The sequence below is a fragment of the Aethalodelphis obliquidens genome, unplaced genomic scaffold (genome assembly GCF_003676395.1).
Source record: "Aethalodelphis obliquidens isolate GAN/ISIS:26980383/991018 unplaced genomic scaffold, ASM367639v1 scaffold8, whole genome shotgun sequence".
NCBI classification, from domain to species: domain Eukaryota; kingdom Metazoa; phylum Chordata; class Mammalia; order Artiodactyla; family Delphinidae; genus Aethalodelphis; species Aethalodelphis obliquidens.
This window is the reverse complement of record NW_020837952.1, coordinates 22,404,308-22,428,154: the sequence shown is the minus strand read 5'-3', so window position 1 is coordinate 22,428,154 and position 23,847 is coordinate 22,404,308. Positions and strand designations below refer to the sequence as shown.

Below are 23,847 nucleotides of genomic sequence, written 5' to 3'. Positions count from 1 at the left end.
TTCCCAGCACCCTGACACATGAAACATTCTGCTGCACAGCAGAAAACATTCCAAGACTGGATGAATATGTTTCTCTAATTTGGTCTCTCTCCTGGATTCCCAGGTTTCCTAGGTTTTCATGCAGAATACTTCACTTTTATTGACATTACTTTTTAAAAGATAGGGTAATAACGTGATTAGTTTACAGCTGGGCTGCTTTACTGTGTTTTTTCTTTTCAACTGTTATCATGAGGTCCCTTTTTAATATGCAATCACTTGGAGTTAGAAGAGGCCTTATTTTACAGCCACAGTTATTAAACTATTGTTTTTCATGTTGATGGATAAATGTTGATTGAAGGTTTTAAACCTTTCTGTGAGGTTGACTGGAATAGAAAGCAGCTTATCCATGTTAGAAAATAAAAATGTGTCAAAGCTTTGTATTTTAGAAACCCTCTCTTGATTGCTTATTTTTTAAAAATTAGCAAAAAAAAAACCACCCCACAATAGATTACTGTGAAAAAAATTTTTTGTCTCTGATAAGTGAGTATAGAAATGTTAAATGGAAACAAAATCACACTTATTTGCCTACTTTTTTTTTGCTTTTTAAAGTAAGAAATAAATGCACACCCCTGACATTAAGCCACACATCCTGAATTCTCTGCCCATTACCCTCTGGGTTAATTTTGTGGGAATTAAGGTCTCTAATTCCAAAGGAGAGTTGTGAAGCCAATTTGCTTTTCATGGGAAAATGAATAAGCAGGGTAAGAACTGGTGAAAGGTATCATCTATAGGAAGATAGCTGTATGTGGGTCTAGGTTGCTTAACAGTCCAAGGAGGGGAGAAGTCAAAACCAAAATGGGTCTGCCTGCCAGAGAGACCTTCCTAGCCTGATTTGTGCCAAGAAACTCTAGAGGCAGCGATTTTGCTTTCCCCTTTTAGTGTTGTTTGTGCAATTTCTGGAAATAACCTTGCAGCTCTGAGTACATATTTATATTCAGATTTCCAAGGAAGTTAAAATAAAATGATGTAAATTGTGACTGATTTACATTGTACTGCTATTTAAATTGCCATCCTTTGAAATGTCTCTATATGGAGAGGTAACATAGTCAACATTTTGGTGACCGTTTTTCCATAGACTTCCTTATGAGCACACAGGAGCACACACACATATGGACAGTTTTACATAAATAGATTCATATGCCTGCTGTTTTATCATGGACGTCTAGTTTTTTTAGTCTTTTTGCCTAGTTCCTTTTTCTTTTCTAATCACCTTCATCCTTAAGGTAGTCTTGAAAGCTTAATGTGTATCCTTCCAAATCTTTGTTCATTGTATAATCACATACACACACATAATTATTATTATGTCCAGAACATAGAACAGAACCAAGTATTTAAAAGTGTCTGCAGCATTATAGATGCTCAATAAATATTTGTTAAATGAATGAATGGTTTGCTTCATAAAAGTGGGATAATTATATACATGTATATATAATTATTATAATTATTCTCTCTATATATATATAATTATCCCATCTTTCTGTATCTGGCTTTTATCCCTCAATGCCTCTAGGTAATCTCTCCATATAGATTTAATTAATTCTTATGAATGGCTACATAATATCTCACAGTTATGAAGGCAACACCAATTTATTTAACTATATCCCTAATTGATAGTCAAGATGATTTTACTTTTTTGCCACAGTAAAGAAATAATAGCTAACACCTACTGAGTGTGTACCACATGCAAAGTATTTTTTTGTAAGCACTTTACGTGTATAAAGTCACTGAATTAAGGTTATTCTCTCCATTGCAGGAAACTGAACAGCAGTGGATAAGAAACTTTCCCAAGGCTGTATAGCTAGTAGATGGCAAACTAGTCAGTATGGCTCCAAAGTACCTTTCACAGAACTAGTTCTATACAAGGCAGTAATCAACACCATTGTACATACATCCTAATGGAATGGTGCTTTATTTCTAGTTGACAGTTTCCCAGGAGTGGAATTACTGTGGAACATTACCTGTATACTTTATATTGATAGTTGCTTTGCAAAAAGGCAGTAACAGTTTACCTTTCTACCAACAGTATATGAGAGTCCTCTTTCCTTCAGCAGATTATCATTTAAAAAATATTTTATATATATATGTATGTTTTTTTTACCAATGTAGTGGGTGAGAAGTGATATTTTATTGTTATGTCTCTGTGCTTTTCTGACAGTGAGGTAGAGTGTCATGTTCATCAGCCGTTTGGATTTGCTCTACTATAAACTTCTATATTTGTCAGGGTTCTCCAGAGACACAGAATATAGAATTACTTAGGTGATTATGGAGGCATGGACAGTCCAAAATGTGGGCTTTTGGCAGGGTGGGCCAGCAGGCTGGAGACCCAGGGGAGTCGATACTGCAGCTCAAGTCCAAAAGCTATGAGGCAGAAAACCGAGCCCTCCTGCTAACATATTTGCAACAACTAATCCTTTTGATATAGTAGCCTTTCTGGAGCTATTAAAGGTCAAACTGCTTGGACCTGAAGTCTAGCTCTCCACTTACTAGTGACTGAGTTCCTTAAAATAAGGATACCAAAAACCTGCCTCATAGGGTTTCTGGGAACACTGAAGCTGTTGCTTCTCACTTTATAACTTTCACCTGCTGTTATTTGTTCTATTTTAGGTTTTAGGGATTTGTCCTTTTTTAAAATTTTTTTTTTTAATTTTAGCAAATTGCTAAGAATATAGGGATGAAATCACTGCCTGTCATTTAGAAGACACACAGGATAAAAGCAAAAACCTTTACATAATTATGTGTCTTGTGATTTTCTGTCCCTAAGTAATTGTTTATTTTATTCATGTATCTTATAAAAGAAAATCTTTTATAGAAGATACAAGAGGGTGATTTTCAGATAAACGTTCCCCATTTCACTAATGCAAGAAATTCAGCCTATCAAACACTTTCCCTATTTGTGCTGCAGAAAAATTTTAAAACGGCAAGCAATAAAACCATTCATCAAAAGAAGTCTTACCTTTATCGTGTGTAAGAACTTTTAGGATCCGAGAAGTATAAAGATTTGTAGTAGAGATGAACCTCACATCTTGACGTCAGCTATATATGCAGTGTTGGGATACACAGGAGTTAGTCATTTGGGGAAATGTTAGGCTAGGTGAAAAACTTCAGAAGGGTCGCTTAGTTACTACACCTCTGGCTTAGAGAAATGCCACGATCCAAGAAAGTAACCATCAGAAGCAATGACTTTGAAAGCTTACTTTCCAAAAATAAATCAACCTTAGAGAGGTTTTAACTTTGTTTTTAAGGATTAGAAATAATGCAAATAAAGTGCCCGGCACAAAGTAGTCTCACAATAAATGGTAGTTATTACTGTCGCTTCTTGCCATCATGGACCGTATATTCTCATATCTGTACCACTTCCCAACGCCTAGCACATATTGGTCGATCATATAAATATTTATCGAATGAGTGAACGAGTGATATCAGTACGATTCAGGTTGCACTCCGGCTAAATGCGTTCCGCGTTAGACCCTGAGGCCAAGAGAAAATGATAGATAAAACCGTCTCCGACTCACCCCCAGTGCTAAACTACAATTCCCAGCATGCTGTGAAATTCCGTAGTTGCAGTGCGTCCGGGAAGAGAAGTCTCCGGCTCGCCATTGGCTCCGCGGGAGAAGCGTAGTAGTGTACGCAAATACACGGGCTCTAGCTTAAGCACACACGGAGACTGCGCAGATCTCGTCTGAGTTCTGCGGAACTCACTTTGAGCACGGAGATTTTAGCCGGTAGGATTTAAGAAAGGGTTCACTTCCGGTAGCCCGGGAAGCAGTTTGAAGATGGCGTCCTCCAAGCAGGACGGACAAGCTGCAGCGTCTAGGAAAAGTGAATTTCGTAGCCAGAAGCCGAAGCCGGAGAGCCGAGGTGAGGTTGTTTGAAAACCAAAGACTGGGGTTTGGGGGTTTTGAGTTGGGGTTTTTTCCTTTCGCTGGCTGGGAACGTGTAACGCCGCCTTGGAACGTGTAACGCCGCCTTGAAGTTAAGTACCTGTAATTGCTGAAGGTTGGGGTTGTTGGCCGGACTCGCAGGAACGACTGGCCTGTATGGCGCCGACGCGTGTTCCTAACTAATTGCTTTTGCTGGAAACCCCCAAAGTAGGGGTCTTGCTGGATGCGTCTTCTGTAGAAGAATGAGGAGGGCGCTTCCGGACCTTAAACTCGCGGCGGTGTCTGGAAATCGTTGGCAGAGTGAGGGGTGGGATGAGGTGGGAGTAGGAGGTCGTTATGCATATGAGTGAACGAGTGATAGAGTGATAATGAAGGACTGAGACAGACATGGTGATAGAAGGAGATACCAGGCGTGTTTTTAGTGCTAGTTTGTCAGCCAGTGAAGAAATTTTGGAACGTTTATTATTGTTGTTTATCGGGTTGCTGAAGTATTGCCAACACAGTTCCTGTTCTTTCAACTGCGTTAATTGCTCTCTTGCTTTGCAATCTTGTTTTATCCATTAACTTCTGTATGATTGACAGAAAGGCCAGAGAAATAGCCCGGGGCCTGCTCAACCAGACTTATTGGAAGTGTTAAAAACCTTGAACTCTCATTGTATAGGCATAAGGGAGATATTAAACGTGATTCGTTGTTGTTTTAATTAAGCGTATGGCAGAGAGGACAGTATATATGCAGCTTAAAGAATAAAACCAAAAGGAGCACACTCAGACCATTAAGTAGAATAGAGCATTACCATACCCCCAGAGCCCCCTACATGCCCTAAAGTAACCATTCTGAATCGTGTTGATTATTGTTTCCTTTCTTCATAATCTTGACCACCTATGCACAAAATGTTTTAATTTCGTCAGTTTTTGAATTTTATATGAATGAGAAAGGATTGTAGATATTCTTCTGTGTCTTGCTTCTTAGGCTAAACTTTGTTGTTATTATTCAATCAGGGCAGTACTTGTAGCTGTGATTTATTCTTTTCCCTACTGTATGATGTTCCCTTGTATGAATACAGGCTAATTTATGTTTTCATTTTCCTTTTCTATCACACACCCACCCCCACCCCTCGCCACTTTCCCCCATTGGTGTCCATACGCTTGTCCTCTACATCTGTGTCTCTATTTTTGCTTTGCAAATAAGATCATCTATACCATTTTTCTGGATTCCACGTATATGCGTTAATATACTATATTGTTTTTCTCTTTCTGACTTACTTCACTCTGTATAACAGTCTCTAGATCCATCCACGTCTCAACAAATGACCCAATTTCATTCCTTTTTATGGCTGAGTAATATTCCATTGTATATATGTACCACATCTTTATCCATTCATCTGTCGATGGGCATTTCGGTTGCTTCCATGACCTGGCTATTGTAAATAGTGCTGCAATGAACATTGGGGTGCATGTGTCTCTTTTTTTTAACGTTCTATTTTTATACTAAATATATTATAATATACAATTATAAACCCACTTTAAATCCACAAAAGCAATATAATTTAAACAACGTTTTACAGTCTCTTTTTTCTTCTTCAAACAGAAAGTCACAAAAATTATAATCATCCTCATCAGTTCATTCGGTCCCATGTAATTAATTTTTTTTCATCTTGATCTTTTGTTAGCACTTTTATGAATTCATCAGTTTTCTATTAGAGTTCTGAAAATGCTTATTCCTTCAGTTCAGCAGTATAGTCAGTTACCAGAAACCTGTACTTCTCAGAGTCTTTTCCATGAATTCCTTGAAGATGAAACCCTTTTATAGGAACATTTTTGCAAAAGCATCAGAGTACACCCAGAACTGTCTGTAAATGACAAAAGACTTAAAAAATGACCACGGTTAAAGATTTGATGAAAGTTCATAATAATGCAATTGACAGGGAAATTTAGTTATTTCTGAGGTATACATTTTAAAATAATAACTAGAATTATGACCTATAAATTATACCAGAACATATAAGATTTTAGGAATTTCATGTAATGTCCGAAACATTTATATTAACACATTTCCATACAAATAACCCGAAGTAAGTTTAGTATTCGTTTTTTTTAATTTTATTTTATTTATTTTTTTATACAGCAGGTTCTTATTAGTAATCAGTTTTATACACATCAGTGTATACATGTCAATCCCAATTGCCCAGTTCATCACACCACCATCCCCACCCCCTGCGGCTTTCCCCCCTTGGTGTCCATACGTTCTCTACATCTGTGTCTCAACTTCTGCCCTGCAAACCAGTTCATCTGTACCATTTTTGTAGGTTCCACATACATGCATTAATATACGATATTTGTTTTTCTCTTTCTGACCTACTCTGTATGATAGTCTCTAGATCCATCCACGTCTCAACAACTGACCCAATTTTGTTCCTTTTTATGGCTGAGTAATATCCCATTGAATATATGTACCACAACTTCTTTATCCATTTGTCTGTCGATGGGCATTTTGGTTGCTTCCATGACCTGGCTATTGTAAATAGTGCTGCAGTGAACATTGGGGTGCATGCGTCTTTTTGAATTATGGTTTTCTCTGGGTATATATATGCCCAGTAGTGGAATTGCTGGATCATATGGTAATTCTATTTTTAGTTTTTTTTTTTTTTTTTTGCGGTATGCGGGCCTCTCACTGCTGTGGCCTCTCCCACCGCGGAGCACAGGCTCCGGACGCGCAGGCCCAGCGGCCATGGCCCACGGGCCCAGCCGCTCCACGGCACGCAAGATCCTCCTGGACCGGGGCACGAACCCGCGTCCCCTGCATCGACAGGTGGACTCCCAACCACTGCGCCACCAGGGAAGCCCTATTTTTAGTTTTTTAAGGAACCTCCATACTGTTCTCCATAGTGACTCTATCAATTTACATTCCCTCCAACAGTGCAAGAGGGTTCTCTTTTTTCCACATCCTCTCCAGCATTTGTTGTTTGTAGATTTTCTGATGATGCCCATTCTAACTGGTGTGAGGTGATACCTCATTGTAGTTTTGATTTGCATTTCTCTAATAATTAGTGATGTTGAGCAGCTTTTCATGTGCTTCTTGGCCATCTGTATGTCTTCTTTGGAGAAAGGTCTATTTAGGTATTCTGCCCATTTTTGAATTGGGTTGTTTCTTTCTTTAATATTGAGCTGCATGAGCTCTTTATATATTTTGGAGATTAATCCTTTGTCCGTTGATTCATTTGTAAGTATTTTCTCCCATTCTGGGGGTTGGTTTTCATCTTGTTTATGGTTTCCTTTGCTGTGCAAAAGCTTTGAAGTTTCATTAGGTCCCATTTATTTTTGTTTTTATTTCCATTACTCTAGGAGGTGGATCAAAAAAGATCTTGCTGTGATTTATGTCAAGGAGTGTTCTTTCTTTGTTTTCCTCTAAGAGTTTTGTAGTGTCCGGTCTTACATTTAGGCCTCTAATCCATTTTGAGTTTACTTTTGTGTATGGTGTTAGGGAGTGTTCCAATTTCATTCTTTTACATGTAGCTGTCCAGTTTTCCCAGCACCATTTATTAAAGAGACTGTCTTTTTTCCATTGTATATCCTTGCCTCCTTTGTCATAGATTAGTTGACCATAGGTGTGTGGGTTTAATTCTGAGCTTTCTATCTTGTTCCATTGATCTGTGTTTCTGTTTTTGTGCCAGTACCATATTGTCTTGATTACTGTAGCTTTGTAGTATAGTCTGAAGTCAGGGAGTCTGATTCCTCCAGCTCTGTTTTTTTCCCTCAAGACTGCTTTGGCTATTCGGGGTCTTTTGTGTCTCCATACAAATTTTAAGATTTTTTGTTCTAGTTCCGTAAAAAATGCCATTGGTAATTTGACAGGGATTGCATTGAATCTGTAGATTGCTTTGGGTAGTATAGTCATTTTCACAATATTGATTCTTCCAATCCAAGAACATGGTATATCGCTTCATCTGTTGGTATCATCTTTAATTTCTTTCATCAGTGTCTTATAGTTTTCTGCATACAGGTCTTTTGTCTCCCTAGGTACGTTTATTCCTAGGTATTTTATTCATTTTGTTGCAATGATAAATGGGAGGGTTTCTTTCTCTTTCAGATTTTCCATCATTAGTGTATAAGAATGCAAGAGATTTCTGTGCATTAATTTTCTGTTTGAATAAAAAAAAAATCCCACAAGGACTCAGAGGCAAAAAATATACAAATCAATTTTCACTGCAAAGTAAAGGACCTGTTACAGTGGAGGATTACTGGACTGAAGGTCAATATTATGACATAATATGAGTGTGTTTCATGTTTGGTAATTGCAATCATTGTTGCTTTTGTTGTGGTCATCCATTTACAATGCTTGGTGTCAGTTTATTTTTCTCTTGTAAAAATAAAATACAGAGTGTGTGTGTGGAAAAAAAGAATATGTACAGGTGGCAAATAAACACATGAATAGATGTTTGACATCATTAGCTATTAGGGAAATGCACATGTAAGCTTCAAAGAGATATCACTGCATACCTATTGAAATGACTAAAATTTAAAAAAAATGACAACAGCAAATGCTGGAGAATATGTGGAGAAACTGGATCATTCATACATTGCTAATAGGACCTTAAAAATGATACAACCACTCTGGGAAAGCGTTTGGCAAATTCCTATAAAACTAAATGTGCAATTACCATGTGACCCAGCAATTGCATTCTTGGACATTTATCCCAGACAGATGAAACTTATATTCACACAGCAACCTGTATGTGAATGTTCACAGAAGCTTTACTTGTAATAGCCTAGAACTAGAAACAACCCAAATGTCCTTCAGTGGGTAAATTGTTAAACAAACTGGTTCATCCATACCATGGAATATTACTCAGCAATAAAAAGGAACAAGCCATTGGTACTTGCAACAACTTGGATGTATCTTCAGATGTACTTGCAACAACTTGGATGTATCTTCAGAACAAGCCATTGGTACTTGCAACAACTTGGATGTATTTTCTGAAGATGCATCCAAGTTGTTTCAAGTACCAGTGGCTTGTACTTGCAGTGAAAAAGCAGTGAAACTGCTTTTTGTCATAACTGTGGTGGTGATTACATGCATGAAACTAGTGATATCTGAATAATATCAAAGGATTGTGTCAATGTCAATATCCTGTACTATAGTTATGTGAGATTTTACCATTGGGGAGAACAGGGTGAACAATACAGGACTCCTCTGTATTTCTTAACTTCATGTGAATCTACAATGATCTTAAATGAAAATTTAATTTAAAAAGTAAATGGGGTCAAAATAAAAAATAAAACAAGAAAAAAAAATTTTGTATCCTGCAAATTTACCAAATTCATTGATTAGCTTTAGTAGTTTTCTGGTGGCATTTTTAGGATTCTCTATGTATAGTATCATGTCATCTGCAAACAGTGACAGTTTTACTTCTTCTTTTGCAATTTGTATTCCTTTTATTTCTTTTTCTTCTCTGATTGCTGTGGCTAGGACTTCCAAAACTGTGTTGAATAATAGTGGTGAGAGTGGACATCCTTGTCTTGTTCCTGATCTTAGAGGAAATGCTTTCAGTTTTTCACCATTGAGAATGATGTTTGCTGTGGATTTGTCGTATATGGCCTTTATTATGTTGAGGTAGGTTTCCTCTATGCCCACTTTCTGGAGAGTTTTTATCATAAATGGGTTTTGAATTTTGTCAAAAGCTTTTTCTGCATCTATTGAGATGATCATATGGTTTTTAATTCTTCAGTTTGTTCATATGGTGTATCACATTGATTGAGTTGCATATATTGAAGAATCCTTGCATCCCTGGGATAAATCCCACTTGATCATGGTGTATGATCCTTTTAATGTGTTGTTGGATTCTGTTTGCTAGCATTTTGTTGAGGATTTTTGCTTCTATGTTCATCAGTGATATTGGCCTGTAGCTTTCTTTTTTTGTAACATCTTTGTCTGGTTTTGGTATCAGGGTGATGGTGGCCTCATAGAATGAGTTTGGGAGTGTTCCTTCCTCTGCAGTTTTTTGGAAGAGTTTGAGAAGGATAAGTGTTAGCTCTTCTCTAAATGTGTGATAGAAATCACCTGTGATGAAGCCATTTGGTCCTGGACTTTTGTTTGTTGGAAGATTTTTAATCACAGTTTCCATTTCATTACTTGTGATTGGTCTGTTTATATTTTCTATTTCTTCGTGGTTCAGTCTTGGAAGGTTATACCTTTCTAAGAATTTGTCCATTTCTTCCAGGTTGTCCATTTTATTGGCATAGAGTTGCTTGTAGTAGTCTCTTAGGATGCCTTGCATTTCTGCGGTGTCTGTTGTAACTTCTCCTTTTTCCTTTCTAATTTTATTGATTTGAGTCCTCTCCCTCTTTTTCTTGATGAGTCTGGCTAATGGTTTATCAATTTTGTTTATCTTCTCAAAGAACCAGTTTTTAGTTTTATTGATCTTTGCTATCGTTTCCTTCATTTCTTTTTCATTTATTTCTGCTCTGATCTTTATGATTTCTTTCCTTTTGCTAACTTTGGGTTTTGTTTGTTCTTCTTTCTCTAGTTCCTTTAGGTGTAACGTTAGATTGTTTGAGATTTTTCTTGTTTCTTGAGGTAAGCTTGTATAGCTATAAACTTCCCTCTTAGAACTGCTTTTGCTACATCCCGTAGGTTTTGGATCATCGTGTTTTCATTGTCATTTTTCTGTAGATATTTTTTGATTTCCTCTTTGATTTCTTCAGTGATCTCTTGGTTATTTAGTAATGTATTGTTTAGCCTCCATGTGTTTGTGTTTTTTACGTTCTTTTCCCTGTAATTCATTTCTAATCTCATAGCATTGTGGTCAGAAAAGATGCTTGATACGATTTCAGTTTCTTAAATTTACTGAGGCTTGATTTGTGACCCAAGATGTGATCTATCCTGGAGAATGTTCCGTGCTCACTTGAGAAGAAAGTGTAATCTGCTGTTTTTGGATGGAATGTCCTATAAATATCAATTAAATTTATCTGGTCTATTGTGTTATTTAAAGCTTCTGTTTCCTTATTTATTTTCTTTTGGATGATCTGTCTATTGGTGTAAGTGAGGTGTTAAAGTCCCCCACTAGTATTGTGTTACTGTCGATTTCCTCTTTTAGAGTTGTTAGCAGTTTCCTTATGTATTGAGGTGCTCCTATGTTGGGTGTATATATATTTATAATTGTTATATCTTCTTCTTGGATTGATCCTCCAATCGTTATGTAGTGTCCTTCCTTGCCTCTTGTAACATTCTTTATTTTAAAGTCTATTTTATCTGATATGAGTATTGCTAATCCAGCTTTGTTTTGATTTCTATTTGCATGGAATATCTTTTTCCATCCCCTCACTTTAAGTCTGTATGTGTCCCTAGGTCTGAAGTGGGTCTCTTGTAGACAGCATATATATGGGTCTTGTTTTTGTATCCATTTAGCAAGCCTTTGTCTTTTGGTTGGAGCATTTAATCCATTCATGTTTGAGGTAATTATCAATATGTATGTTCTTATGACCATTTTTTAAATTGTTTTGGGTTCATTTTTGTAGGTCCTTTTCTTCTCTTGTGTTTCCCACTTGGAGAAGTTCCTTTAGCATTTGTTGTAGAGCTGGTTTGGTGGTGCTGAATTCTCTTAGCTTTTCCTTTTCTGTAAAGCTTTTGATTTCTCTGTTGAATCTGAATGAGATCCTTGCCGGGTAGAGTAATCTTGGTTGTAGGTTCTTCCCTTTCATCACTTTAAGTATATCATGCCACTCCCTTCTGGCTTGTAGAGTTTCTGCTGAGAAATCAGCTGTTAACCTTATGGGAGTTCCCTTGTATGTTATTTGTCATTTTTCCCTTGCTGCTTTCAATAGTTTGTCTTTAATTTTTGCCAATTGGATTACTATGTGTCTTGCCATGTTTCTCCTTGGGTTTATCCTGTATGGGACTCGCTGCACTTCCTGGACCTGGGTGGCTATTTCCTTTCCCATGTTAGGGAAGTTTTTGACCATAATCTCTTCAGATATTTTCTTGGTCCTTTCTCTCTCTCTTCTCCTTCTGGGACCCTTGTAATGCGAATGTTGTTGCGTTTAATGTTGTCCCAGAGGTCTCTTAGGCTGTCTTCATCTCTTTTCATTCTTTTTTCTGTATTCTGTTCCGCAGCAGTGAATTCCACCATTCTGTTTTCCAGGTCACTTGTCCGTTCTTCTGCCTCAGTTATTCTGCTATTGATTCCTTCTAGTGTAGTTTTCATTTCAGTTATTGTTTTGTTCATCTCTGTTTGTTTGTTCTTCAATTCTTCTAGGTCTTTGTTAAACATTTCTTGCATCTTGATCTTTGCCTCCATTATTTTTCTGAGGTCCTGGATCATCTTCACTATCATTATCCTGAATTCTTTTTCTGGAAGGTTGCCCATCTCCACTTCATTTAGTTGTTTTTCTGGGGTTTTATCTTGTTCCTTCACGTGGTACATAGCTCTCTGCTTTTTCATCTTGTCTGTCTTTCTGTGAATGTGGTTTTTGTTCCACAGGCTGCAGGATTGTAGTTCTTCTTGCTTCTGCTGTCTGCCCTCTGGTGGATGAGGCAATCTCTGTATTTTCATTTTAATGTTGCTGGACATTTTATTGTTCCCATTGTTATTATAAACAATATGGTATAAATATCTGTGTACATACCTCCTTGTTGACATGTTAGAGAGTTTCTCTGGTTATGTACCTTACATGGGATTGGAATCCTTGAATTGTAGGGTAGGACATGTGCAAATAATGCTAAATCTTCCCAAAGGAGTTGTGCTGCTTTACACTCCCGATGTCAGTAGATGAGCACTAACACTTGCTGTTACCTGAATTTTTCATTTCTGTCATTTTGTTAAGTGTGAAATCATATCTGATTGTGTTTTTAAATCACACTTTCCTGATTACTAATGAGGTTACACATCTTTACATGTTTTGGGGCTATTTGTACTTCCTCCATTGTGAAACTCCTGTTGATTTCCTTAGCCAGTGGGTTTTTTTTTTCTTTGTTTTTTTTAAATTCATAATCACTTAAGTGTTTAAATTGGGTAAGATCTTGGTCAGATATGCATTTTAAGTAATCACTATTGTAGAATTGGAGGGTTTTGGGGAGGGATATTGAGAAGTGAACTATAAATAAAGACTAGCTAATTCTCTGTGATTTGAACCAAAAGTAACAAAGTGGATGTGAGTATAAGAAACAGAAAGCAAGTTTACCTGACTGGAGTGGATAACATGAACTATAAGACCTGCTTCTTAAACTTTAGTATGCATAGGAATCTCGTCATGAGACTGTTAAGAAAGATTCCTGGGCTTCATCCCAGAGATGCACATTTAGTAGGTCTGGATGGAGCCCAAGAACTGCGTTTCTAACAAACTCTCAGTTTATGCTGGTGCTTCAGGTCTATGGATCATATCTTTGAGTAGTACTGAATTAAAGTACAGCTGTTGGATTTAAGAGGTTCTTAAAATCCAGGACCAGGAGTTTTGATAAATGATATGGGAAATAATTTATAGCCCTTAGGAGGCATTTTGTTCTAGTGAGAGGAGACCTAGACTGAGCTTCATATTCCCTTACAAGTCACTTAAAGTTTTTGAACTGAATATCTTTTATAAAATGGGAATAATAATACCAGTTCTTCCTACCTTTTGTAGTCGTGAGAGAATACAGAAATAACGCACGTGAAAGGTCTTTGGGAAACCTAAAACCCTGTACTAGTGAATATTAACTGAAAGGGTACACTGGGATCAAGCTTTTGAAAGTTTTATGTACACACACATGCACGTATATATATATATACACATAGGCTGCACTTCATTGAGTCTGAAAGGTTACTTATATTTAAAATAGTAATGTAAACAAAATGGTGTTTGGATCTTCAACTCTAAGATAGTGTGGTGCAGTAGAAGTTTGTAAGTGTTGAATATGTACCAGGTGTATGCCAATAAGTGTGGATCGAAGAAGAGTCCCTGCCCTTAAGGAACTTTGTCTTCTGAGGCGACTGAAATACATACAATTTTAATACAGTATTTTGGTGATAATGACAGAGGCACGTTCTTGGACTGTTGAATAATATAAAAAGCAGGGGAAAAGGAAATGCGAGGAGAGTATTGGGAAGCTTGTGAATGTATGCATACAAGTGTTCAAAAAGTGTCCAAAAGAAGTTAAATCTGATGTATAGATTTTTCCCCCTTTGTAGATGAATCAGAACTCCTCACTGTTCCTGATGGTTGGAAGGAGCCAGCTTTTTCCAAAGAGGACAATCCCAGAGGACTCTTGGAGGAGAGCAGTTTTGCAACTTTGTTTCCAAAATATAGAGAGGCTTACTTGAAAGAGTGCTGGCCATTGGTACAGAAAGCCTTGAGTGAACATGTATGCATATCTTATGTATTTCTTTGAGATTTTGTTTTTGCTTATATCTTTTAAGTAACTGAATGTGTGCTGATGGATTTTTTTTTAAAGGTGCTACCATAGCTGGTTAATTTGATTCCTTTGATATTTTAAACAGACTAGATAATTATCCTTACAGTTCATTTGTTTTTAGTTTTGTGAATAATAGATTACTTGGAAAAATTCACATGCCTTTAAATATTTAGGGGATTCACAGATGGTCTGAAACTCACTTGTGAACTCCAAATTTCAGAATGTCTGCTACTATAATGGTTGCCACGAACCTGTACAGTTTGAGCTGAGGCATACTCCTGGCATTGTTTAACTTCCCTCTGCCGTGCCCCTAGAGCAGTGTATTTGATTTTATTTTTCAAACTGGATTGAGACCCCTTAGTGAATCAAGAAGTCAATTTAGTGGATATAATGAGCCTTTAGAAAAAAATACATCAATGTATCACATGTGGTAAGGATAAGTATCATTTAATGAAGCTTTTGGTTCACCTGTGTGTGTATGTACACTAGATTGATAGAAAATGTATTTGTCAGCTGTGGCACTGCTCTAGAGTCATTTGTGTGCATTAGGTATGAGGGTGGTTTAGCAAACTGCAGGCGTGTTTTACAGCTGTCTACATCGGAGATTAGACTCAATTTTGGGGGTTTTTTCGTAAACTTATAGACACCTAACCTTAGGTTTAATTGTTTGTCATTCACTATATTGAAATATTCTTCAGATTATGCTCACAAGTTAGAAAACAGCATTTTTATTTGCTTTGTTGAAATCTGATTCTTCCATTTGAAAGTTAATGCATAGTTTTAATCACTGTAGTAATCATAATCACTGCTTTTATTTTTAAACCTATGATAATTTGTTTTTACTTTGTATTTAGCTAATACAAACCAGCTAGAAAAAAGTTTGAAAGGGAAAGTCCATTCTCACTCTAGGGAGCAGATTAGAGATTAGAGCTGGATCCAGCCAAGGTAGGGAAATTATATAGCTTTACATTTTTACCTTAATTTAAAAATGTAGCCTCATTTTGACTGATATATATTTTTTAAACTAGAGATAATCTTTATTCCAATAAGTATAAATTACTCTAAAGCCAATTATAAATGTTTTCAATTGCCTGAGTTTTTTATATTCTTTGAAGTCTAACAGTAATCAATTATTTACATTAACTTTCTAGCTTCTTCAAGGAGAGAGCTAATGAATTTTGAGATAGCTTAATAGCAGACAAATTATTAATTTGGTTAGGATCGGCTCTGTAATTATCTAAAATTGAATTCATTTTCAGACAACTGCTTGCTTGCTCTTTTTGTATTGTAGCATGTTAATGCAACCCTGGACCTGATCGAGGGCAGCATGACTGTCTGTACAACAAAGAAGACATTTGATCCATATATCATCATTAGGGCCAGAGACCTAATAAAACTGTTAGCAAGGAGTGTTTCATTTGAACAGGTAAATTAAGAATTACAGAGACTTTGCTTTATTTGCCTCAACATTAGAGACAACATATAACACTGCGTCTCCTCCTGCACCATAAAGTTTTCATTTTTGTGCTTAACTGTGCTTAAATTTCTTGGCTTGCAGAAGATATTTACTTGTCAAGAATATTGGTGGAGTTTTCTTTTTATTTTCCCAAAAGGCAGTACGAATTCTTCAGGATGATGTTGCATGTGACATCATTAAAATAGGTTCTTTAGTAAGAAATAAAGAAAGATTTGTAAAAAGAAGACAACGGCTTATTGGTCCCAAAGGATCTACGTTGAAGGTACTTTTTATTAGTGAAAAAGTATGTCTTCCTCTTTTGTTAGTTTTTAAGTGTACTGAATTTCAACTTATTGCTCTTTTGATGTAGGCGTTGGAACTCTTAACAAACTGTTACATTATGGTACAGGGAAACACGGTTTCAGCCATTGGACCTTTTAGTGGCTTAAAAGAGGTGAGAACTATTGTCTTCAGTTAATTTTCCACAGAGAATAAATGAAATAATATAATAGTTCATTGGATAATATATTGTTTTATATATATATTTTTAGAATATGCTTTGTTTGATTTTCCATTAGTAAATTCTTCATGTAATTTGAGGGAATTCATGTAATTTCCTGGACCCTAACATATTACGGCCAACCTTTGGTAACTGAAGAGAGATCCATTTCTGAATTAGGAGGTCTGCACATCATTACTCCCTCCACTCGAATTTTAAGTGGGCATTTAAGGTCTCAGTCTGTAGCAAACGTAAGAAACAGGAAGTAATTACATGCATTTTTTTTTTTTTTTTTTTTTTTGCGGTACGCGGGTCTCTCACTGTTGTGGCCTCTCCCGTTGCGGAGCACAGGCTCTGGACGCGCCGGCTCAGTGGCCATGGCTCACAGGCCCAGCCGCTCCGCGGCATGCGGGATCCTCCCGGACCGGGGCACGAACCCGTGGCCCCTGCATCGGCAGGCAGACTCAACCACTGCGCCACCAGGGAAGCCCCTACATGCATTTTAATGACTGGAGAATTGAACAGATCTTGTTCTTTGCAGTAATGTATTCAGCCTGTAGAGGTCAGGCTCAGAAAACTTCCTTTAAGATATATTTTCTTTGAATATTAATGTTTTTATGAACATCTTCTTCAGCTTGTCAGATGTTATGAGAAAATCTGTGGAGCAGATACTCTATTAACTCCTTTTGAGGCTTTTGTTATCTGTATCTGGCAGTGAGGTCTTACTTGCTTTCCAGGGCCTTTAACCTTAATTCTATTGGACCTCTTTCTCATAAGTTATCTGCTTTTTTCTCATGGGGCAATAATAACTTAAATATTTTGAATATTTCACAGTTTTGTAGAGTCTAAGTATATTATTTACTTCTTATGACAGATCCTTAAGGTAGTTTTATTTCCATATTACAAATGAAAAAGCTGGAATAGGAAAATTAAGTGCCTTTGTCGTATGAAGTGGCAGTCCCACTATTTGAGTGCATATATTCTAACTCTAAATCCAGCCCTCTTCCCCCTAAATTTTACAGCTCCAGAGTGTTGTGTTAATTCTGTGTATAGCTTTTTATCAGTAAAGTTGAGAGACTTCATTGTATCCAAGGGAGGTTGACTATTATGAAAGACCTAGAAGCCACTCAGAACAGTTGAAGGGACTTGGTAGCCATTGCCTGGTTCATAGGCTATTTTGTGATATATTAATCCTCGTCTACCTAGTTCACTAAAATCTTTATACATGACTGATTCATTTTTCTTTGCAAATTTCAGGTTCGAAAAGTAGTCCTAGACACTATGAAGAATATTCATCCAATTTATAACATTAAAGTGAGTGTTCACTGTATACTACTACAAAGTTGTTTTTAGCTACAGAAACCTTTCTTGAAAGTAAATCTTTTATGAAAGCCTAATATACAAAACAGATAAAGCAGAGCTATTTGGGGTAAATTGGGGTAGAGTTCAGCCCACTCAACTCTATCCCAGTCCTATAGTTACTTCTTTGGAAGTTTAGGCCTCTTTGGAGTACAGTTTGAAAGCTATTGAAGGGGACAGTGTAATGTAGTGATTCACTTCCAATACAAATAAAATAAGCTTCATAGGATTTGTAGTAGATGGTACCAATCCAGTTTTCTTAGGGTTTGAGCCCACATATTATATTTAAAGATGTGATCTTTTACAATTCTGCCTTTTTCTTTTTTTAATTAAGTTATTTAAAAAGATTTTTGTTTGGCTGTGTTGGGTCTTCGTTGCAGCACACAGGATCTTTCATTGTAGCACGCAGGATCATTTGTTGCAGCGCACGGGCTTCTCTGTGGTTGTGGTGTGCGGGTTTTCTATCTAGTGGCTGCCAGCTCCAGGGCGCATGGGCTCTCTAGTTGAGGCACCCGGTGGCATATGGGATGCCCAGTGGCATATGGGATCTTCCCTGACCAGGGATCAAACCCGTGTCCCCTGCATTGGAAGGTGGATTCTTTACCACTGGCCCACTGGGGAAGTCCTGAATTCTGCCTTTTTCTATAAGCAAAGTCTGGAATATTTGAGATTGCGTTAAAACCTATTTTGGAATTTAACAGTCAAATTATAGGCTCTTCGAGAGAGATCTGTTAATATCCGTGTATGCATAAAGTTCTTGATTATTCTTGGAAATGTAACCACGGTATAATGAGTTGTTTTATGATGGATATTTGTTAAACAATCCTTGAATTTAATGAAGTTAAGTTGAAAAGTCACTCTTAGATTGGGGTGAAAAAACGATTTTGAGTTACATTGGGACATCTTGCATCTGATGCCTCATTTGCATCCTCTGATGTTTCAGTGTCTATAAAATTCAGATGGAGTAGGGGAAGTGTGAAAACATTTCGTTTTGTTGATCATGAGAGACTTTTTTTCTTTCCGTCATATTTCAGGGTGCTAGCTTCCTGCTTGTAGGAAACATCACTAATTAAGAACTCTCCCTGCTAATTGTTAGGTTGAATTTTAAAGGTTTTAATGAAATAATGGTTGAAAAACTGAGTTAGTCTTATTTTCATCTCAGTTTATTTTAATAACTCTGTCTAAATTTCTAATGGTTTTCTGATGCTTGGTTAATTATGCATGTTTGAGATTATATATTTTTTGTTTCCAGAATTGGTTTAATCCTACTGAAGAGACTAAGAATTGTTCCTTTTAATTTTATTATTTATAGGAACAATGTTGATAATGTCTTAGGTTGCGAAACATATGACTGCTAAAATTAAAAATGTTTGGGACTTCCCTGGCAGTCCAGTGGTTAAGACTTTGCCTTCCAATGCAGGGGGTGCAGGTTCGATCCCTGGTTGGGGAGCTAAGATCTCACATGCCTCGCGGCCAAAAAACCAAAAAGCATAAAACAAGCAATATTGTAACAAATTCAATAAAGACTTTAAAAATGGTCCACATCAAAAAAAAAATTTTTTTTAAATTAAAAGTTTACTTTGTTCATATATTGCCATGGTTGAAGACCTTAATGATTAAACGAGAGTTGGCGAAAGATTCTGAGTTAAGATCACAGAGTTGGGAAAGATTTTTGCCACAGTTCAAGCACAAAAATGTGAATAAACGCAAGGAACCAAAGAAGAAAACTGTTAAGAAGGAGTATACACCATTCCCACCACCACAGCCAGAAAGTCAGGTCAGTATTAAATGTTGAATTTCTTTACATGAGGGGGAAACCATTTTAATCTATTTTTGTCGGAAACTTTGAGGGTGGAATTTCTGTGTATGTACGTTTGGGTGTGTAGCGATTTAAGAAACTGAAGGTAAGTGTGAATAGGCTTATTTTGAACTAATTGTATGGGGGTGGTGAGTGGAAGCTTCATACTGTGAGTGTGAACTCCGTCAAGGTAGGTGGTGTCAGTTGTGTATCTGTAGCCACTATAAATGTTCCATGGTTAAAAAAAATTCAACGATTTAGTCCACAATGCTTTCTGCTCTGCTTTAGCATCATTCATGTGACCATGTACTATAGGATTGCTCTGGATTTGAAATCTTAAGTCTAATATCTATCCTTTTTTTAAGACATGAATGCCTCTAATTTTGTCAACTGTCCTCTGGCATCATTCCCTTTCTAAAATTTCCTTTTCTCTCTTGCCCATCACTGTTTTCTTTCATACTCCCTTTTCTTCTATCAATCACACCTGCCCAACAAAACTAAAACTTAGATCAGTCCTAAAACTTGACTTGTTTCCCATAACGTGGCTACTGAACATAGCTGAAGAAAGTCGTATCTTTGGATTATATCCCTTAAAAATTCACGTTTCCAATCTCAGATAGGTCTTCAGTATTCTCTGGCATCTCTGTGTCCTCTTAATTCTTTAGCCACCCTCCTACTCCAGTAAAATAAAATGCAATGTCATCTACTAGAAGTATTTGAGACTACGAGGCAAGAACTCTTTCAACTTCCTCTTATCTCAAATTTTTTTTTCCATCTGCATCAATCCTTTCTTTTTCTGTTCTTTGAATTCTGTCGTCATCTGTCTTCTGAGGTGTCTTGCTTCATTATTCCCTTCCTTGGCTGTATGTTAAAGTCTTCCCTTTTACGAGTTCTTTGTGCTTAGCATGTAAACCCATCTCTTTCTGTGTACTATATCTTGTTTTCCCCATAGCCCTGTGTTTGTAGTTTTCCAGGAAGGTTTGATGAAAGGTCAAAGGTAAAAAAGGAATGATGATCATAGTAAAAATGGAAGTGTTGGATCTTGAGGTCTATTTTGGAAAACAAAGTGAAGCCAGAAGGAAAGTGTTAGTTGGGGGAAAGCGAGTATTCCAGTTACTAAACCATGCTTCTGTAACACCTGATATATTTTGTATAGCCCTGTACTGTAAGTAGTTGTCGTTTTATCTTTTTTTTTTTATGACTGTAAGCTTCTTGAATCAGCGATGTCTCATTTGACTTATTCTGTCACTTACTTGCTATGTAATTATGGGCATAATTTATTTAACCCCATCCATGCCTCAGTTTCTTTGTACAGAAAATAGGGATAATGATCATTCCTGTCTCAAAGAATTGTTAATGAGGATTAAGTGAGTTAGGAAGTGTAGAGAGCTTAGTATTAGAGTTTAGTAGAACATTGCCTTAGGTAGACCAATTAATTATATGTTGACTACTTAATGAATTTGCTACTGCAAATTAGTACTTAGTCTCCACATCCTGACAGTTCTTGCTTTTCATTTTGTATGCTGCAGCCTTTTTTTAAAAACAGCCTTTTACCTCTTCTCCTTTCTTCTGTACCTTTCATAAAGTGCTACTTTGCTCTCTTCACTCTTCTCAGGAACCTTTAGTCACTTCTCAAGTCATATCCCACTTCCCTTACCTGTCATTCATGTTTCTTCATGCTTCCCCAAAACTGTCTTTCCAGTTTCCTCTCACACTTTTCTGAATCATTGACCTTCCACCCCACCTCAAGCAGTCTGTTGTGTATTCCATGAACACATCACCTACTTTCCTACCTACATGCTTTTGTGCATATATATTCCCCTCAGCTTAGAGGACATTTCCTTCTTTTTATGTTGCTACCTTTATAGAGTAATCAGTTTTGACCCCACTGTCTTTACCTCAAGGTCACTGTTAATTTCTTAGGAATTGACTTCTCATCTACATTATTTATGATGTATTGTAAATACTGATTTCAACAGATTGATAAAGAATTGGCTACTGGTGAATACTTTCTGAAGGCAAGTCAAAAGAGGAGACAGAAAATGGAAGCAATAAAGGTAAGACCATGTCTAGCTTACAACACTAGTTGCAAAGTTTATAGATACTTGAATTCTTATTTAACTACAAAAGCATTTTTTAATGTAGTTTTTTTTCTTAATGATGTAGGCTAAACAAGCAGAAGCTCTTAGTAGGAGACAAGAGGAAAGAAACAAAGCGTTTATTCCACCTAAAGAAAAACCAGTTGTGAAACCTAAGGAAGGTAATGCTTGTTTTCCAACTCTTGGTATGCTGTAAGTCTGTTAGAGGAAAAGTAAACCCATAGTGGATTTGTCTGAAGCTCTTTGAGTGTTAAGAAATAACCATGCGTTTCATCAATTCTCTTAGCATTTCATTAATCACAAATCCTAGGGAAAAGCGGTGGTGACTGAGATAATTTATAATTTAGTAGCAGCTAATGCTTATTTAAGAGTATCCCAGATTGACAGTCCCTTCCTGACCGCTGTGCTGAGGAAGGACTCTGTTGTGAAAGATATAAACCAGAGCAGTGAATCTTCTGTAAAAATAAAACAGTAAGATCCCTGAGCTCTGCTATCATGCCCTTTAAAAAGAGCTTATCAAAAGTTGTACTTCCTTTACTTGTGTGATCTGTGGCTTCAAATTTGATTCCTGTATGGTTAACGTGGATTTCTCATCACTTGGGCTAAAAGACACCAACAAAATAGCAGGACGATCTTTCTTACTCAGGGACTTTTAAAGACACTCAGAGAAAACACGCTGATGCCTTTTCTTCTCATTCCTAGCCTCATTTTGATCCGTCTTCTCCTCTTTCGCATTTTCTTTTCCACTAGTAACACGTGTACTCCTCTGTAAGGTAACTCTCCAAAGTAGTCAGTGGCACAGTGAGGGGAGGGAGGTCACCCAGCAGCATTGCACATGACCTGTTGGTCAAAGCCAGATGTAACAGTACTAGTTTGTTAATTTATATCAGTGTTAACAGCTTTAAAAGTATTGTATTCTACTATTCAGATCCTTGGTTATATAAAAATATCATAAGCATTATACTTTCTAGTTTGTACAATCTGTCAGTTATGTACTCTGAAGGTATTCAATAGCTAGTTTAATCTCAGTTTATTACTGATTAAAGTGTAGCTATTCCACTCTAGTGGAGGCTTTAAGTCTGCTCTCAAGTTGCTGGGTTGTTTGATGACATTTTATCTTGTGGTTCTTTATGTCCTGAGTGCTGTTCTTTAAATAATAAGAAAAGGTTGTGTTTTTTTCCACTGCTTTTCTGTTTTGTTCACACTTTTTGTGTTAAATACATGGGGTTGGGTTCTGTTAGGAGGACCTCCAGATACTCTCAGATTATGGTCTTTATTATCAAAATCTTGTTAAATGAAATACTACTAGTCATTAATTGAATATTCGGAAAACTAAGTTTTTTAAGGAATACTCTAAAGTTCCAATATGGAAAAAAGAATCTTAAAACAATTTAAGGGAAAAAATGTAATTTTAATAGTTGAATCCAGTAATTGGTTCAAATAGTTAAAGTATAATGCCATTTTCGTGTATATTTTCACTAATGTATTTTTAAAGTACTTTGTTTTCTCCTAGTTAGAAGAAATTTCTAACTTTCCTTTAAGCAAGTGTTTTATATCTTATAACATGATCTTTCAATTGTAACAGTACTCTGAAATTATCGTCTTATATATGTATTCTTTGTTTTATTTGGTATAATCTAAAGAATTACATGTATTGTTTTTATTTAGCTTCTACTGAAACTAAAATTGATGTGGCAGCCATCAAGGAAAAGGTTAAGAAAGCGAAGAGTAAGAAACTGGGAGCCCTTACAGCTGAAGAAGTTAAGCTTAAAATGGAAGCAGATGAAAAGAAAAAGAAGAAAAAAAAGTAACATACATAAAACAAACAAAAATCCCTGAGCTAGAATTTATTAAGCTATCTCCTTTTGTAAAGGATTTTGAGATACTAGGGCATTAGTTGCCTTATCCCTGAGAAGTAATACCCTGATCACTTTTTTCTGAGTTTGTTTTGTTCTTTACATAAACAGCAATTCTTTATAAATTATTGTATTCTCCATGTTTTTTGAAAATTTTTATACTAGAAGGTGGTATATCTGTGTTTATATGCATTGCACCTAATCTATTCCAGGCACGTTTTATCTAGGCATGGTTTTAGGGGTAATTCTTAAGGTTGTTTATGTAAAGATTTTTGCAATGTAGCTACTGTAATTATCCATCAAATCCAATGTCTGAGGCCATCGGTTAGTCTTTAAATATAATCATGTCCCAGCATTTGGTTTTGAGGAAAATAGATTTTTCAGTGCTCTAATGGCAACAAGTAAACATTTAGGTTTATCCCTTTTTGTAATCTTATTTTACATTTTGTTCCAAGAGTAATCCATAATCCAAAAGT

At 36.5% G+C, this 23,847-nt stretch overlaps 1 protein-coding gene across 4 annotated transcripts; it reads left to right on the top strand.

The window, feature by feature from the left end:
- The first annotated feature begins 3,767 nt into the window (after window positions 1-3,767).
- KRR1 (KRR1 small subunit processome component) lies at window positions 3,768-23,509 on the top strand. Of its 4 annotated transcripts, XM_027107060.1 has the most exons (10): window positions 3,768-3,897; window positions 14,081-14,253; window positions 15,596-15,730; window positions 15,918-16,043; window positions 16,131-16,214; window positions 17,517-17,573; window positions 19,225-19,395; window positions 21,396-21,473; window positions 21,583-21,676; window positions 23,184-23,509. In XM_027107060.1, exons 1-10 carry the CDS (start codon window positions 3,813-3,815, stop codon window positions 23,324-23,326), a joined length of 1,146 nt encoding a protein of 381 aa, XP_026962861.1. In that variant the 5' UTR covers window positions 3,768-3,812; the 3' UTR covers window positions 23,327-23,509. The 4 variants fall into 4 exon arrangements, with proteins under 4 accessions (XP_026962861.1, XP_026962864.1, XP_026962862.1 ...); XM_027107063.1 differs by lacking the exon at window positions 16,131-16,214; XM_027107061.1 differs by lacking the exon at window positions 17,517-17,573.
- Window positions 23,510-23,847: the final 338 nt, after the last annotated feature.

Excerpts from the sequence above, each read along its gene's own strand:
- KRR1 (XM_027107060.1), top strand. The coding sequence starts at position 3,813 with ATGGCGTCCTCCAAGCAGGACGGACAAGCTGCAGCGTCTAGGAAAAGT. Across the intron at positions 3,898-14,080 it reads GCCGAAGCCGGAGAGCCGAG|ATGAATCAGAACTCCTCACT; the intron begins GTGAGGTTGTTT and ends CCCCCTTTGTAG. Across the intron at positions 16,044-16,130 it reads CCAAAGGATCTACGTTGAAG|GCGTTGGAACTCTTAACAAA; the intron begins GTACTTTTTATT and ends CTTTTGATGTAG.